Genomic DNA, 19700 nt, shown 5'->3' with positions numbered 1-19700 from the left:
CTTTTTAAGAGACAGACAAATGAGGACAGTAATAAAGGATAGGATGTCTGGATGGAGGGAAGTAACAAGTGGAGTCCCTCAAGGCTCAGTGTTGGCGCCAGTAATGTTCCTGATTTACGTAAATGATATGGTAGATGGAGTGAACAGTTATGTAAGTCTGTTTGCTGATGATGTAAAGATCTTGAGGAAGACAGAGGTTGAGGAGGATTGTAAAATACTGCAGGAGAATTTGGATAGGATACACAATTGGAGCCGGACGTGGGAAATGAAATTTAATGTAAAGAAATGTAAAATATTGGAAATGGGTAAAAGTACCAGGAGGCCATCACTGAATTATTTGTTGGGTAATGAATTAATCACAAAAAGGAGAGAAGAGAAAGATTTGGGAGTGCTGGTCCAAGATAGTTTGTCACCAGAAAAGCACATTAACAAGATAGTTGGAGAGACTTATAAACTCTTGACTAACATAAGAGTAGCATTTATTATATGGATGAGGAAATGATAAAAAAATTGATAGTGGCCATGATCCGCCCCAGGTCAGAATATGCAGCGGTAGTGTGGTCCCCACACAAAGAGAAAGATATAAACAAGATTGAGAGAATACAAAGAACAGCAACCAAGATGGTCCCCAGTCTGACAGACCTGTCATACAGAGAGAGGCTGGAAAAACTGGATTTGCCTTCGTTAGAGGAAAGGAGAAAGAGGGGAGACATGATTGTGGTGTTCAGGACCATGGTGGGAGTAGATAAAATTGACAAAGAAGATCTGTTTGTATGGGATAAGAGAGCAACAAGAGGACACGGAATGAAATTGAAAAAGTCAAGCTGCTTGAAGGATATCAAGAAATATAGCTTTCCTTACAGAATATGGAATAGCCTGGACAAAGAGATCGTCCAGTCTAAAAACTTAAACGAGTTTAAAGCTAAATTCGACTTATTGAGAAACAGCGACGGAAACCCACGAACATAGTACATTCTGTGTATATCACAATTAGGTATATTAGGTAAATACTTAAATATTTGGAACGACTTAGACAAAGAGGTGGTGCATGAGAAAAACATTCATGTGTGTAAAGGTAGACTTGATAAATGTGGATATGGAGACAGGACAACATGAGCATTGCTCAATTCCTGTATACTACAAATAGGTAAATACAAATAGGTAAATACACACACACAAAAGTTATCAATCCACTTAATATCACACACTCCACTATCTGTTGCACACTTGCACTGTTATTTGGTGACAGCAATAATGTTTCAATGGCTTTACTCAGATGAAATGAAATGAAAGGAAGATGATTACAGTGAATGCAAACACTGGGCAGTCATCTTGGTTCAAATGTCCAACTGTCAGGCTGCGAGCGAGGCACTGTGTACACACAGGATTGTTGTATGCAATCACCACAATTACTGCACAAGAGAATTTCATCATCATAATTGTGAAACTGAGTATTATTTTTGGTTCTTCACTGTATCAATTTTTTACACACCAATCAAATGTGTAACAAGATCTGACTGTATGCAGGGCCTTGTTAGAGGGGCCTATTAACAGTAGTCAGACTAGATGCACTCCCCCTAGTCACTTGAAGGGTAGGACAGCCCAACTCAATGCTGATCCCAAGCCAGGATGAATAGGCAGGGGGGGGGGGGTTGATGTCAGGAAGAGCATCTGGCTGTAAAAATAAATGACTAAAATCACATGACTGAGATGTGTGGCAAAGATTGGTCAAACACAGCCCTGTACAGAAGTAGGAAAAGATAAATGGTGAAGAAGATATTTAGTGAGAAAAATAAAAAATCATATGGAAAATGTGGTACTAATACACCCACGTGGGATGTTTAGCACTAAGTGTAGAGTTTGTGACTTTGCTCTTATAGGTTACGTCCATAACACAGTAGTGGAAGAGTGTTCTTATAAATGAAAGTCGGTGAATGACTCTTTATTTAGTGTTATAAAGAACAAAAGTCATCTCTCAAACTTCTTCCTGCACCTCCTTTTCACCTTGCTCTCCCTTTGGCCCCGAACCTACAGACCTCCAGTCTCAATTAGTGGAAAGATTTACGTTTGTATGATCAAAATTTTAAAGGATTGAAAAGTCAGGCACAGAGAAATAAAGAATGAAGACAGTTCTGAAACTGACCACTTAAAGGACCGACAGCACCAGTCAACTCTTGCCTCACCTCCTTCATAAGTTGTCTGTTCTTTTTGAGATACGTATGTAGTGGTCCAAGGGGGAAGCACTCCATTACTAGGGCAGGGGGGTTTAGACAACAGCCATGAACTGTAACTACACACTCACACCGCACCAGGCAGAAGTCACTTGCTACTGCCAGGAAGCGCTCAGTTTCCATCACATTTAGTTTGGGGATCTGCAATGGAGTTTGAAGTTAGAAAAATCAAGGAATTCTTCTTTCACTATACTGTACTTTTATCCTATCAGCACAACTCATTCTAGCTCTATCAGCACAACTCATGCTAGCTCCCTAATTTTCAAACAAAATTCTTGTTTCCCTTTGACTCTGAACTACTTATTCTTCTAGGTTTACAAATATACTCAATATTTAATAAAAATTCTCATTCACCACTAAAAGAAATAAGACCTATGCAGTTGTTATGGACTGTTCTGCAATACCAAACTGGGAGCATAACAATGTAAGCAAATACCTAATTTTATATGGTCATTCATGCAACACCTGTACCTGTTAGATGTAATCAACCTGCATCCCACATTACAGCATAGTCAGCAATGATAATTAAAGGTTAAACGGTTCCATAATCATTACAAGCTTCAGAAATTATAATACAAACTGAGGGCTTGTCCAAACCTTTGTACTTTCAGTTTTGCTACAATAACACAGCCCTAAGAGATCATGATCCAGCAATCTTACCTTGACAGCCACCTCCTTATTACCCTGTGTAGTCCATTGTGCTCGGATAAGATCAGAGAAGCGGCCTCTCGTAATGTGTTCCCTTGCACAGGTCAAGTGGCGCATGCTTATTACCTGATGAGCCAAGATGAATTATGTAAGCCCAGAAGACTCTGACCAAATGTTAGGAGATGAAAGTTAACTTGGAACTAAGTTCATGAACATACAATAAGTCCTTAATGTATATTACCTTGCTTTTGTGTCCTTTCTGCTATCAAGTCCACAGTAAATTAAAAGGAACTGCCTATTAAAGTTCCAAATTTCCACGTACTTACAGTAGTGGCTGTATGAAAACACTGTGACATGAAACAAAAAATCCCTGACATATAAGGAAGACTGACCGCAAATAGTGTTAAAAAATAAGGAAAGACACATGATAAGAGTAGAATACAGTAGTTGTTTTTCTTGTTTCTATAAGACTTAATGTTTGCTCTAGGAAGACCTATAGCACAGAAATAACAGACTGATTGCACTGAGGTGGATCACACATCCTGCACACGAGATATTATGCTGCTTTCTGTTGCATGAATGTCAGACACTGACTTTTTTTTTTTTTTTTTTAATTATTAATATTATTTTTTAAAAGTAGTGTGGGATGCATCTACTATTAACTATACACTACTCCTTTTACTCTAACTTGGTCTAAATTTGCCACATCTCCACCTGGTATACTAGAATATGCTGCTATTCACAAAGAAGCACTAGGAAAGGGATGTATTGGGGTAGTATTCTATCAGTCACTGAGCTACATGAAACATGGCTGCAAAAGGATGAAAATCTAGGCCAGATTAGAGCAAAGAGTATAGCTTGTGTTTGTATGAAAGAGGAAGTGTGACAGACACAGCACTACAGTATATGGCAACATCCATCTTGTCTGACCTTAAAGTTGTGTCTGGGCTGTCTATGGGTGTAGATTACGATCTGAGTAGGGAGTTATGACCACTCGTGTTTGGCTGCCCTTGTTTGTTTATTTTTGGGAACTTTGAAATAAGCTTAATATGTATGAACAAACTACAGTAGCATGTTGCATGACTTGAAGAAATGGGCTTGGCTTTATTACAGAAATGAAACTACTGAGAGGTAACTTTAATAATTCTGCAAATAATATATATACACAGTAAAACCTCTCTATACCAAACTAATTTTGGCCCAAACCACTCTGAAAAAAAAAAAAAAAATGCAATTCTGATGAAAGCGACATCTGGAGTTCCCCCTGCTAACCTGGACTTTTCCCAATATATCAGACATTAGTCCAGATCATACCAACGGTTTATAAACTGTTTTCATTACCACTGCAGTACTGTACTGTATTGTACATTCACTACAACTCTGTATTGTACATTCACTACAATAATCAAATAATATAATATATATAATTGTACGGTACTGTACTGTACACCAATAAACACGCCTTTTACTTACCTTACATATTGTAGCGAACATAGCTGAAATGGTCAGGTAGTCCGGGCTGCTTCTGGCTTTATCAGATTTTTTCCAATATACAAGAATTTAGTCCAGTAGCTCCTCAATTCCGATAAAAGCACATTCCGGTCTACTGGAGTCCATTATATCGAAGTTTTACTGAGTGTATGTGTGTATATATATATATATATATATATATATATATATACACACAAGTATATACAGTATATACAGTAGAACCTCTTTGATCCGGACCCCTTTGATCCGGATTTCTGTTAATTCGGACAAAATTTAAAAATAATAAGCTCCAAAAACATGTTGAAAGTAATTCTAAAGTCATTTTCAGTATTGGCGAGGAAAGCGATCGTCATTCTTTTAGTCTCGGATCACGCTAGGTTGCAACATGGGCGCCTGTTTAAACACATGGTAGCATTCGTTCCATCAACTAGATCACCAACCACTTATATTTTTACGCTGTATTTCAAAAGTTAATCCTCCTTACCATCCCCCTTAATGCAAGTGTAGCTTCTGCAATGAATAAAGGTGTTAAAAGGAGGAGTTTGCTTACACAAAAATGGGTCAGAATATTCTGCAATGTTTAATGATTACTGTAGGTTATTTTTTGTATTTAAATGTGCTTTACTTGTACATCAAACATTAGCTTCTTGCCCATATGGGCGTTATCAATATGCCAAAGATGACAATGTATTTTTTGCCTACATAAGTTTTATTTTTATTCCAAATATTACAGTTAATTAATTAATTTATTTTTTTGCCTACACAGGCCTTAGTCACTTACTACAATTTAATATGTAGGCTAGTTTCTTGTCATGGCCTTACCTGTAAATTATGCAATACAAAACTATCGTATATGATTAGTTTGGTTATTTTAGTATCCTTTCATCTTTTGCAGTTACGTGGGGTTGACATATGCCACATATGTTAATAATTAACAAACATACCATATGTGGATAGTTTTTGGTATGAACTGGAGATTACCCTGATGGTCCGGACAATCTGCTAATTCGGACAACCCTTCCCCCCATATAGTCCGAATGAGAGAGGTTCTATATACTGTATATATATATATATATATACTCGACCCTCAATTTCCCGGACTAAAAGGGGAGGAGACCAGTCCGGGAACCCCAAAAGTCCGGGAATTGCAAAAGTCCAGCCTCACATACCATTCCCCGGACTATTACCATACTTTGTCCGAATTCTCCAATATTGCCCGGCAATTATTCCAATACTCTATAGCATTCTGGATTGTTGGCTACCTATACCAACATAACTAACATATACAGTACACATAATAATAATGCTGACAACCCTAAGAATGGCTGGTTAGACAGTTGTTGACGAGAATGTGGACGGTATGATAGAAAAATATCAGAAAGCTGAGGAAAATGAGGAAAATGAATGAGGAATGGAACACCTCAAGGTGAACCAACCACTCATCAGCTGACCGAGATACAAACACGCAAGCATCGAATGTGATCTCAATCTTGGACTGAATTGTCAACTTTAATTGGAAAATATTTTAATCTTTATCACCATATAGGTCTGCACATCTAATTATTTGAAATTCAGTAAAAAATTTGTGCTTAATTTAATTATTAATAGAAAAATCAGGATTCAGAGTGAAAATTTCTTAAAGTTAGCAGAAATGTTTTGCCTCTAGCTTAACAACTCGCCTAGATGGACTTGTGTTTTGTATAAATATCAATTTACAATGCAGATACAGCTACCGCAAATTGACTTAGGACCTCCCATCAAAAGGTATTAAGAAACACAGAAATCACAGTAAGTCACAATGTTTGTTCATAAAACGCCATTCATTAATATGAAATCATGTTTCCCTTGTTTTTCAGGACAGATGGATGTGTTTTGGCATGGAATCACCTTGATCTCTAAAATAATCTAAGGACATTTCTTTGCACCAAACATTTGTCAGTTCAGTCTTGAGGTTGTCCAGATTGGGTGTCTTTTTCTCTGCCATGATTTTCTTCATCTTTGCCCAGCAGTTTTCTATCAGATTTAGATCTGGACTGTTGCCAGGCCAGTTGAGGACCTTAATCCGATTATCCTGAAGCCATTTTGTCACCATTCTTGACTTGTGACATGGAGCTGAATCGTGCATGAAAAAGTCGCACCCATGAATAGCAAAAAAGTTCAACAAATTATCTTTCAGAACTTAAATGTACCAACCACCATTCATCATCAAGTTCTTAGGAAGAAAGTGGAGGCCTCCCCTTCCCATTTCACCTGAGAAACACCCTAATACCATTACTGATTGTGGGTGCTTAACAGTCGGCACCACGTAAGCAGGGTCATATCAACAACGGGAGGCAGGACAATGAACCTTGGCAGAACACACCTGGAACACTTGAAATGTGCTTTCATCAGAAAACATAACTTTTCTCCACTCATCCGATGTCTAGTGTGCAAACTTCTTGGCAAACAGAATGCACTGCTTCTTCATGTGATCAGTGAGAAGTGGTTTCTTGGTTGCGGTGTGGCTTGGCAAACCCAGCTCCTTCTGCAAGCGGTGTTGGATAGTTTTAATTGAGATGTCTTGTAAACACCTGGGGATGCATTCTCTTCAATTCTGCTGCTGTCTGTCGAGGATTCTTGATTACTTCCCTCTTCAAAAGTGTATCTGTACCTCTGGAAGTCGTCCTCTTCTTTCCACGCTCTGGCACGACATCAGGTGGCAGACCACGCGCTGCTGCAAGAATCTTCATGACAGTCGATTTTGCGCATCCAGTATGTTCACAAATCGTGTTGACAGGGACATTATCCTGCCTCCATGCAATGATATGGACCCTCTCATCCCTTAAGCGGTACTTCCCAGGCATGACAACTCGACTCTAGGAAAATAACAGGGCAAACAGTAATCTATCTATCTATATCTATATACCTAGGCTGCTTCCCCCAAGGAAAGGGAGGTACCCGAGACAGAACGACACACTCCCCATTTACTCATCCATTCAAACACATTCATTCGCATCTTAGCCCCAAAGGGGAGAACGGACAGATCCTCACTGCACCACACCGCACAAGGGTCAACTGCGCAATGCAATCAGTGACATCCACAGCAGGGCCTGACAGCAGAACTGTAATGCATATGAAAAAAGAGGGAGGTGCAAGCTCGGAACGACGTGAATATAAACTCCCACTCTCGCTTCAGAGCAAGCACTGATGTGCTGAGTGTTTCACCACCTCCCGCCAACACCAGAGGAGTTGCCAGTTACTTCTTGCCCAAAAAATTCACTTGGTAGAGGTGAAAACACAAAGCAAAGACGGACAACTCTCCCATTGCAATTCTGTGTGTAGGTCGTAAGTCAATTTGCAGTGGGTGTCAGTGGTGAGCAGCGCAAACAAAGAAGGACCTTGCGCAAGCGCAATGCACTATCCACAGTTCACTACCTTGCGCAAGCACAAGTGCGCAATCTGACAAATATTTTAGCTTGCACAATGTCCCAAAGCGCAAGCGCAAACCATTTGCATATATTTGTGCGAATTAGTATAAAATATTGAGATATTTACATAAAATAGCATACTGTACTTACTTATTTTTATTTATTATTATTTTCTATTATTTGTAATTTGCGCAAGTGCTATCTATCTATCTATCTATAGCCCGACGCCCTAATCCCGCAAAGGGTGGCCGCGCAATCTAATATTAAGATTGCGCAATGTCGCTATGTGCTAGTGCAAACCACTTGCATATATTTGTGGGAATTACTGTAAAATATTGAGATACATAAACAAATTAGCATACTTACTTTTATTTATTATTATTCTATCTATCTATTGCCAGATGCCTAAATCCTGTACAGGGTGGCCACTGGCCACAAACAAGCAGCAAATTGCCTCCATGTCCCCCTGTCCCCCACCATTTCACTGCCCTGCTCCCAGCTCATACCCCCTTCTCTCATATACTTTTCCACTCCATCCCTCCATCTCATCCTTGGTCTCCCCCTCCCTCTCCCCCCCTCCACCTCACTCATATACGTTCTCCTCGTTAGTCTCTCACTTTCCATCCTCTCCATATGACCAAACCATCTCAATGTGTTTCTCCTAACGCTTCCTATCACATCCACATCCACACCACAACACTCCTTCACATCCTCATTTGTCAGTCTGTCTCTCCATGTAACTCCACATGCTCCTCTCAAATAACTCATTTATTTCCACAGCTCTCACTCTTGACTTGTGTCCCTCCAACAAGGTCAGAACTTCACTTCCATACATAAGAGATGGTATTACAATACTGTCATGTAGAACTTTTTCACTCGTGGAAGTTCAAACGGAGGAGTAAGCAGCCTGTGAAGCGGAGGGGCAGGGAAACAAAGGCTGATGTTGCCAGTTTTATATTTATCTGCATTGTCACAAGACGTTGTATTTAATAATTCAATGTAGATATACAACAGCATATGCAATTCCTGAGAAAAATCATTAAAACATTATTCAAATCAAATATCCACAGCCTAATAAATTATTTGGCTGTGGGTATTTGATTTAAATAATATGTTTTAATGATTTTTGTAAGGAATTGCATATGCAACTCTTAATAAATGATGTATTTTGAATTTATTATTATTTACTAATAATAATAATTTAAAAAATATTAAAATGCATTACCTCTGTTGAAGCATTTTAAGAAATGCTATTACCCTCCGTCCCTCCCGCCAGAACCCTCGCTACTCGCCCGAGCTTCCCCCACCCTTTGTCCAGACATACGGGAAGCTCCCAAGACCACGTGTCCCTTGGAGTGCATAATCCACAGGACAGGTGTGCAAAGCAGATGCGAAAGCACAATATTGGGCATGGTCTCGTGCGGCGTGCAATGCGCAAACGATATTCATCGGAGCGCAACAGTACGCAATTGCGTTTTGCACAAGTGTTTGCGCACCTGCCCAGCACTGGTGGGTATATATATATATATATATATATATATATATATATATATATATTTATATATACTGTATATATATATATATATATATATTTATATATACTGTATATATATATATATATATACTGTATATATATATATATATATATATATACTGTATATATATATATATATATATATACTTGTACATACATAATTTGCTAGACGCCTTAATCATGTAAGAGGTGGCCACAAACAAATCGCCTCCATATCACCCTGTCCCCTGCCATTTCACTGCCCTGCTCCCATCTCATATCCCCCTCTCTCATATACCTCTCCACCTCATCCCTCCATCTCATCCTTGGCCTAACCCTCCCTCTCCCCCCCTCCACCTCACTCACATACACTCTCCTTGTTGGTCTCTTGCACTACATCCTCTCCACATGGCCAAACCATCTCAATGTGTTTCTCCTAACGCTTCCTATCACTTCCACATCCACACCACAACGATCCTTCACTTCCTCATTTGTCAGTCTGTCTCTCCATGTGACTCCACAGGCTCCTCTCAAATAACTCATTTCCACTGCTCTCGCTCTTGACTTCTGTCCCTCAAAGAAGGTCCAAGCTTCACTTCCATACATTAGACTTGGGATCACAATGCTGTCATGTAGTAGCTTTTTCACTTCCATGCTCACTTCCCCGTTTCTTATCACTGCTTTCAAGGAACCAGCTACCATTCTTCCTTGTTGTATGGTTTCAAGCACTTCACTCTCCAAACTTCCATCCTTACTCATCACACTACCCAAGTACTTAAACGCACTCACATTTTCCATTTCCTCCTCATACAACTTCACTTCTCTCAAAGACCATAACTTTACTCTTTCCTACATTCACCTTTAGGTTCCGTTTCTTACACACTCTCCTAAACTCATCCACCTTCGCTAAACAACACAGTATCATCTGCAAGCAACACTACGGGGAGTTTCCAAACACTGCCCTCTCTCATTAGGGCCACTCCAACATCCACTGCCCTACCTTATATCTCTTTTATAACTCCTTCCATATACAGATTGAACAATCATGGAGACATGACATATCCCTGTTTCAATCCAACCTTTAAACAGAAAAATTCACTCAGTTCACTGTCAACATGTACCCTCATACATACCCTTCACGGCATTCAAAAACTTCCCATTTACTCCATGTATTCTTCATACTTTCCACAATCCTTGTCTATCCACCCTATAATATGCTTTCTCCAAATCCATGAAGGCTGCATACAATTTCTTTCTCTTACCTAGAAACTTTTCCACTAAAGATCTAAGAATGAATATCTGATCTACACAACCTCTTCCTTTCCTAAAACCTCCCTGTTCTTCTCCAACTAATTCTCTGTTATTTCCCTAACTGTCAGTAAGAATCCTACCATATACTTTTCCTATTACACTAAGAAGACAAATGCCCCTATGATTACCACACACTTCTTTTTCCCTTTTTCCTTTGTACAGGGGAATAATTATACCTGACTTCCAATCCTCCGGGACTCTACCTTCCTCCCATGCCAATCTGCACATCTTCCACATCCATTCTACTACTATCTCTCCTCCATGCTTCAGCATTTCACCACACACTCCATCAATTCCTGGGGCTATCCCCATTTTGACTTTCTTCATTGTTTCCACATCTTCCATCCTACAGATTTCTTCCTCTCTTCTCACATCCCTCCTTCTCCCAGCCATTCCCCAGCCAGTTATACTCACATTACAGTAATCCCTCTAATATCCGAACGCCCAATATCCGAACATCCCCACTAACCGGACATAATCCTCCTGGGATCCAATATTCCCAAAATGGGCCAAAAACTGCAAAAAATTAAAAAAAAATCTGACTTTTTTCCCTCCCATAATTTGAAATTCCCGCCTGGCGCCAAACAGCTGTTACACCATGGTCCCTTCACCCCTTCCTTCCTCCCCCTCCCCCCTCCCCTGTCAGGTTGCCATTTGGTATTTTTCATTACCAAGTGTGGGCCAATTTGGTAATGAAAAATTCGTTTGGTAATGCATTAGAATAATGCATTACCAAATGGATTTTTCACATGTATGAGGATACACAGGATGGAGATGGTGGATTGTTTGCTCTCTCTGATTAATCTGCTACCCTACATAGTGTGAAAATAATCAACATGGTGTTAGTTATAAGGAGAGTGATTACATGTATTTCCACTTGTATATATAATTAGTGAAGAATATATGCTAGCTTTACGAATTTGGTAATGAAAAGTTATATTTGACAATGAAAGTTGAGGAGATTGGTAATGTGGCTGTTGCGATCTGGCAACTCTGTTACCCCACCAACATCAACAGTCACAGCTTAACTCCGATGGAGAGCAGATACTCATAACAGTGCAAGCCACAGGTGCTTGTTTTTTGTGAATAAACAGTGAATAAACTGCAATACCTTGCCACTAGAACACACAGGAATTTACAGTGTTGTGCAGTGTTAAGAAATTAGAATTTAGAGTGCAGAGGATTAACTGTGGACTGCAAACTGGCGGTTCAAACCAGTCCAAGACCAAGGGACTTGTAAGTACCCAGAATGTTTAATATTGTATAAACTCACCTCTAAAACCTCATTTTATGGTTCTTTTGCATTTATTTCAGTCTTTTATGTGCCTTATTGGTGTGATTTGGGTCTTAAATAGGTGCTATGCATGTCCAGAGGGAGTTGTATAGGTGTTTTTCAGAGTTAGGGTCCATAAGTACTAGTCCATAAGCTGGGGCCCAATATCCGGACAGGACCACTATCCGGACCTGCCTATGGCTCTATTGATCCGGATATTGGAGGGGTTACTGTACTTTCATTCTCTATGTTCAACAATTCCTTAAAGTGTTCTCTCCACCTGATCACTTTTTCTCCCTTCTCCACTAGTAATCTACCATTTTTATCTTTCATTCCCCGACTAACTTCACTGTCACCATGTCTATCTTTACCTCCTTCCAGAACATTTTCTTATATTTTTCTTATATTCCCTCCGCTTTACACTCAAATTCCTTCCAAATTCCTCATCCACTCTCATCTTACTCTCTCTTACTAATCCTTTCACCTGTCTCTTACTTTTTACATATAACTCTCTCTTCCATCTCTCAACTTCTTCCATGCCCCTGTTTCTCATCCACTCACTATACGCTTTCTTCTTTTGTGCCACACCCTGTCTCACCTTTTCATCCCACCATGCTGTTCCTTGTTCCTCTTTTTACATCTTTCCAGAACATTTTCTTACATTCTCTCCACTTTACACTCAAATTCCTCATCCACTCTCATCTTACTCTCTCTTACTAATCTTTTCACATGTCTCTTCCTCTCTACATATAACTCTTTCTTCCGTCTCTCAACTTCTTCCATGCCCCTGTTTCTCATCTATTCACTATATGCATTCTTCTTTTGTGCCACAGCCTGTCTCACGTCTTCATTTCACCATGCTGTTCCTTGCACCCCCTTTCGTCTTCTCTTCACCTCACACACCAACTCACACACACACACACATATATATATATATATATATATATATATATATATATATATATATATATATACAGTATATATATATATATATATATATATATATATACAGTATATATATATATATATATATACAGGGTGATTCGTGAGTTTTTCCGGAAACTCTGAGAAATGCAAGCTTATGCAATTCTAAGCATAAAATACTCTATAAGTATGTAATGGTTTACAAGTGGGGAAATTTTCAAATCTGACACATGTCAGCAGGAGACGGCCGGGCTGGCGGCGACCTTGCTGGATTGCCAAGTTACTCAGTTTTCTTTTAAATTTTACACGTTGTTCTCATTCTGAATTAAACAATTCTTTCATTAATCGTCAGGGTGTAAATGTTCTACATAGGAAAGTATGTCACTTTAAAGTGACAAATACATCGACTATTGAAAGCGTAAACATGGCATACCAGTGATACGAGATGATGTACCTCAGAGCTCAAACTGTCAGTTCCCGCCAAGTCCTAGGCGAGTAAGGAAGGCTTATTTATTCCAGGGACGGTTTCACCCATATTTCACTACTATGCCATTCACTTTTACAAACGTGGAGTATGCAGATATGATTTTTATTTATGGGTTCTGCAATGGCAACGCTGAAGCATCAGCCAGAGAATACAGACGGAAATAGCCAAACAGAAGGAGCCCAGATGCAGAAGTGTTTTACCATGTCTACCAACATCTATGGGACAAAGGTTGTTTTCCTGGAGTTGGAGCCACAGCAGAACGCATAGAGAGGCAAGATGAGGTATGACATATAGTAGGAATGGTCCATCGCAGCCCTAGCATCAGTACAAGAAGAATTTCATCCTGACTTAGTGTTCCACAAGCGAAGGTATGGAGAACACTAAAGCGGGAAGGTCTGCACCCATATCACATACAACAAGTTCAGGATCTGCAACCCAGGGATTCTGCTCAACGACTGGAATTTTGTACTTGGATAGCAGATCATCCTCAGCTGTGCAAGTACATTTTATACACTGATGAAGCCATATTTACCCGCAGTGGATCACATAATACTCGTAATGCACATTGGTGGTCGAAAGAAAATCCCATGGAAACAGTTGAACAGAACTTTCAACACCGATTTTCAGTTAATGTTTGGTGCGGTATGATTGACAACCAGCTGATTGGACCTCATATCTTTGAAGGGAGGCTTACAGGAGATCTATCTATTGCCAGACGCCTCAATCCCGTTTGGGGTGGCCACAAACAAATCGCCTCCAAGTCGCCCTGTCCCCCGCCATTTCACTCCCCTGCTCCCAGCTCACACCCCCCTCTCTCATATACCTCTCCACCCCATCCCTCCATCTCATCCTCGGCCTCCCCCTCCCTCTTTCCCCCTCCACCTCACTCACATACACTCTCTTCGTCAGTCTTTCACCCTCCATCCTCTCCACATGGCCAAACCACCTCAGTGTGTTCCTCATAACGCTACCTATCACATCCACATCAACACCACAACGCTCCTTTATATCCTCATTCGTCAGCCTGTCTCTCCACGTGACTCCACAGGCTCCTCTTAAATAACTCATTTCCACGGCTCTCACTCTTGACTTGTGTCCTTCCAACAATGTCCAAGCTTCACTTCCGTACGTTAGAGTTGGTATCACAATACTGTTATGTAGTAACTTTTTCACTTCCATGCTCACTTCCCTGTTTCTTATCACTGCTTTCAAGGAACCAGCAACCTTTCTTCCCTGCTGTACCCTTTCAAGCACTTCACCCTCCAAACCTCCATCCTTACTCATCATACTACCCAAGTACTTAAACGTACTTACAGGAGATGTCTACGTTAATTTTTTCAGAAATAAACTTCCCTTGTCACTTGAAGATGTGCTTTGAAGACACGGCGACGTATCATTTTTCAACATGATGGGGCGCCTCCACACTACAGCAGACAAATGACTGAATACCTAAATCAAGAATTCCCAGATCGATGGATAGGCCGTGGAGGACCTCACCCATGGCCCGCAAGATCCCCAGATTTAACACCACTCGACTTTCATCTGTGAGGACACATGAAGTCACTGGCATACAAGAAAAAGATAAACAGCAGAGAAGAACTCCTCCATCAAATCAAGGAAACAGTACAAATTATTAGGAACAACCCAGCAGTTCTGAGGAAGACTACGCAGTCTGTGTTGGAGCGTGCAACAAAATGCATAGCAACTGATGGAGGTCACTTTGAACATCATTAATTTTGTTAGTTTGTTCAATTGTATTCATTCATTATCAGCATCTCAGAACTTTCAGAGAGGACTAGGCCTCCTGGAGAAACTTCTAAAAAAAAAAAAAAAAAAAAAGGTGCCTAGATTTTTACCTCATGGGTGGTGTGGAAAAAAAGTCAAAACCAGAAAGAAATTGCTCTGCGGTATCTGTTGTGTGTAGTGGTTAGGCTGGTGTGGCAGGTGTACAGTACCTCAGTGCCTCGCCACTGCCTATCGTCGTCACTTGGCTGGTCCACTTACACACTGTGATACCTGACGATTAATGAAAGAATTGTTTAATTCAGAATCAGAACATGTAAAATTTAAAAGAAAACTGAGTAACTTGGCAACACAGCAAAGGCTGCCACCAGCCTGGCCATCTCCCACTGACATGTCTGTCAGATCTGAGAATTTTCCCACTTGTAAACCATTACATTAAACACCTATACTTATAAAGTATTTTATGCTTAGAATTGCACAAGCTTGCATTTCCCAGAGTTTCCGGAAAACCTCGTGAATCACCCTGTATGTATATATATATATATATATATATATATATATATATATTTGAATTTTGAAACCAAAAAAGTTTATACAAACTCTGGGGTCCTAAAAAGTGTCACTGTAATGTTTCATCAAAAATCAGTCCATGCATCTAGGAGGAGTAGCTGGATAAACCCCCTTATACAGACAGACAATGGTCCATTTCTATAAAGAAGTTAGTTACACAGATGTAATTGTGTATTTTGGGTCTCATTTGTTTGTATTTATTGGTTGTGGAAACCTGTTCTAGCATTCTGGATACAGCCAACATTGTCCATTTCCAAGGCCAACCATCCTATGTGAAGCAGATGGCCAAACACCTTCACAGGTCACCATCTGGGCACTAATGTCAAACATCCATACTGACTATATTCTAAAATTGTGTTATTCAGGACTGATGTGATGGTACTAGTGGGGATGTTTTATGACTCATCAGTGGGTCTTGTGTATGATCTCATAAGATCTGCTCCACTAGGAGTATAGGGGCCCAGAACTAATCTAAGTCCCGACACTTAAGGTGAGTGACCTGCCTTACCTTCCCCTGAATGGCATTATATAAGCAATAAACCCAAACCATTCCTTGGATGTAAACTCTTGCAGGCTCCATCTGGATAGAATGCCTTGGCCCACTAAACCACCAGGTGTCATATGGTTATATAGTTATCACTCATCATAGTAAATGATTTCCTGAGTTACAGTAAATTATTTGGCTTGTCACTCAGTGTAGTCATGTGAAGGAAGCAATACACCGAATGAGTGGATGATAGGCATCCCCAAACTGTTATCTATCCGAATCTGGAACTGATTTTCCCGTCTTTTGAATGGCAATACAACTGCATGGGTATTTGGAGGTGTTGTGTGGTGATGCAGTTACTGGCAGGTGTACTCCTCTCATATTTAGATCATCTTGAATCTAAGAACCTCTGTTTTAGTAAGTAGATGTCCCATGTGTATTGTCTGTGCAAATCCTGTGCTGATACATAAGGATGTATTTTCAATGACATGGAGACTCTGTTGCATCTCTTCCTTCATTTATTTTGCATAACACAGTGTTACAATGCTACACACACTGTGTTAAGTGGTGGTGACCATCAACCACACACTTGATGAAGTGCTGCCTACTTCTTCCTTCCCCCTTTCTCATTCTATCTCTGTGTCTGCCTTACTCTATTCCCACTACTCCCTTTCCTTTCTGTCACTTTTTATTGCTCTTTTTTCTACTTTAAGTGGCTCTACAGTGAGTGACAAGCCTAATCATTTTCCGTAACTCAAGAAATCATTTACAATGCTGAATGGTAACCACATACCCAAATTACTGGATGAAGCAGGGTCTCCTTTGGTGCCTGTTAACTGGGTGGAAACACAAATGCAGCATCCATCCAGGAACCAAACAACGGCACTGTTCCCCATGCCTCACTGTAGTGGGGCACTCTCAGCTGCAAGAGCACATTGGTTCACTGCAAGGAACACCACAGCAGGAGTGGTTGCTTGGCTGCAGTTGATGGGTCTGACTGACCAGACAAACTAGGGTTAATCAACAACAACAATAACAAAACAACAACAACAACAACAACATGTTGTTGCTTATGTCTTATTAAAATCAACACAAAGTGCATCAGTAACATATAACATGATTATGAATGTGTAACATGCTGAGTAAATTGTTGAGAAAAAGGTACAACAAACTCTCCACAGTCAAGAAGAATATGGCCCAGCATCTAATTCTGTACTGTTTGAAGTACTGTACACTGCAATGTGTTTCTATCAAATTAGGTGTGCATACAAGACTGACATATGGCAGTCTAGTATTGCTTGATGAAATGCTTGTATACCAAACTTTTTTTTTTTTTTTTTTGGTACTACATGACCAAAAAGCCTCATCTCTCCTCTTGGGAAGTTAAACTACATAAGAGGTCATCACTCCAACTGGGTGTACTAATCCCAATGATCCCAACACCAAACTTTGATAACTCACCCTTGGTCCTGCACTGTCATCCTGTGTGACCTGGTTGTCCTGGATAGCACAAGGAAGGAGGATGTGCGCTGCATCATAATCAGATGGTGGAAGTATCCGACTCAGTTTAGGCTCACCCCCAGACTTTACTAAAGACTTCAAAAGGCCCGATAATGTATCATGAAGACTGTCAGAGTCTTCTAGGTGGAACTGTAAGAATGTGATAGATCAGTTTACCTACATCACTCACTCACAAAATATCTTTATCCGTAAACACATTATAGTATTATCCTGATCACAAACTGCTTTCAGTGAACTGAAACTTTGCTTTGTGTTATATATCATACAAAACATAAAAATGAGCTTTACCCCTCCAGTATAAAGGAACCTTTCCATATTTAAATTCACTTGATATTCTGTGCCGTGGGAATGACAGCTCTTCTTAAGAATGCCTCCAAAGAGGATCATAGAGTGCAAAAGTTAGCTTTTGGCCAGCCAAATACCCAGTTTTCACTTACAGTACGGTAAGTATATTTGGAGGCATCTGATTCAGTAAAACACACGAGAAGGAACGTCCTACCTCACATTTCATCATGTAAGGTCACATATACAAAAAGTAGTAGTATGATAAACAGACACAAAACATTAGTGCTCTCACATGTATCCAACTAGTAAAGTGCAGGAACAGCATTATTAACCTGAGACACAAAGCAATGGACCCTCCTCTACAATCTCTGAGTCTGAAATGATTCCTCCCAGCACTAGTTATAATGTGGTACAGGAAAAAATGGATTCTTGCTCTTGCAAAATCTTGTTTATTTATATGAATATAAGTAAACAGTGTGAGAATCTACTATAAAACATAGGTGAGAATTTTCTTTGTGCCTAACAACATTAAATATTTATAAGGAGAACAACAGGCTGACACACTATACTTCAGTGAGTTCACAGTTGTTTTTATACCTCAAAGTTAAATGTATCAATTCTTGGACCTTTGGATTTTCTGCTTCTGATACTGCTTTTGATGTAACATTTTTTTCATGTAAATTGCATATCTATCACTTGTAAGCTTCTCTTTTAGAAGGGAGAATTTTCATTGTGCATAAAAACATTAACTATTTATTACCAGAACAACAGGCAGCCATACTGTACTTTAGTGAGTTCATAGTTGTTTTTATATCTCAAAGTTAAATGTATCGACTCTTGGTCCTTTGGACTTTCTGATTCTGATACTGCTTCTGATGTAAAATTTTTTCATGTACGCTGCATATCTATCACTTATAAGCTTCTCTTTTACAGATAATGATTTTCTTCTGAACACAAGGCATCCCCAGGCAAAGTGTGAGCTCACACTGAAAATATCTAACCCTTTTGGTCTGATGACATATTTTTTTATCTTAAACTTGCTACCCCATTACTGGAATGTCGCACTGCCATACTGCAGAACTTCGCCTATCAAAATTCTTTTATATCTTGAACTGCATCTCTCTGGAACTTGCTTCCCCGGAGTTATTTCTCCCCAAACTTCAACCTACAGCTCTTCAAGTCCAACTGTTACAGATTTTTTATGCATGGGGGATGCCAGTAATCTGGTGTATGGATTTTTTTTTTTGTTCATTTCTTTTTCCTTCTTCTGTTCTGTTATTAAAAAAATAAATAAATAACTCAGTTTTGCGGGAAATTAGGGTTTAATAGTTAATGGAGAATTATTCTAACCTTGTCACAAAACATCTCTGAAGTTGACATTATTATACAGGAGAAAAAAAAATCAGATTCAAGGTGCTAAATCAACAAACTGTTAATGTGTTTTTCACCAAAAATACAATCACATAAACATCCATCCATTCATTGCCAGACGCCATGTATCCCAAACGGGGTGGTCAAGGGCTTAGAGTTAATTGTTTTACAGGGAGGGGCACTAATCCTCCACCAACCCCACTTGACACGTAGGGATGCCAACAGCATCTGGTGTTCCCAGGTGGTCACCCATCCAAGTGATCCTTATTAATTGTGAAAGGGCATAATTAAGACTATGACCATAATTCTCAATATGTAGTCCGCCAACAAGCACTATCATCTGTGTATAAGTCTCCCACTGAGGAGTGTTCCGTAAATTTTTTGGGAATTGTCCACCGTTTAGGTTACAGAAACTACCACTCCCTCACTAACTTACCA

General features: G+C 39.7%; 1 protein-coding gene across 1 annotated transcript in view; it reads right to left on the bottom strand.

The window, feature by feature from the left end:
- Positions 1–19700, bottom strand: part of hop (tyrosine-protein kinase hopscotch) — a 271133-nt gene that overhangs the window by 148197 nt on the left and 103236 nt on the right. Inside the window, exons 9-11 of the mRNA XM_080275140.1 lie at positions 17547–17735; positions 2892–3005; positions 2184–2372 (exon numbers count right to left, since the gene is read on the bottom strand). Of these exons, the coding sequence (XP_080131266.1) occupies positions 2184–2372; positions 2892–3005; positions 17547–17735 (492 nt within the window). The remainder of the gene's footprint in view (positions 1–2183; positions 2373–2891; positions 3006–17546; positions 17736–19700) is intronic.

The sequence above is a fragment of the Coenobita brevimanus genome, chromosome 60 (genome assembly GCF_032717465.1).
Source record: "Coenobita brevimanus isolate Jiangsu-jjx chromosome 60, ASM3271746v2, whole genome shotgun sequence".
Taxonomy (NCBI): Eukaryota; Metazoa; Arthropoda; class Malacostraca; order Decapoda; family Coenobitidae; genus Coenobita; species Coenobita brevimanus.
The sequence above is the reverse complement of the archived record's forward strand: the minus strand, read 5'-3'. Positions and strand labels throughout refer to the sequence as shown.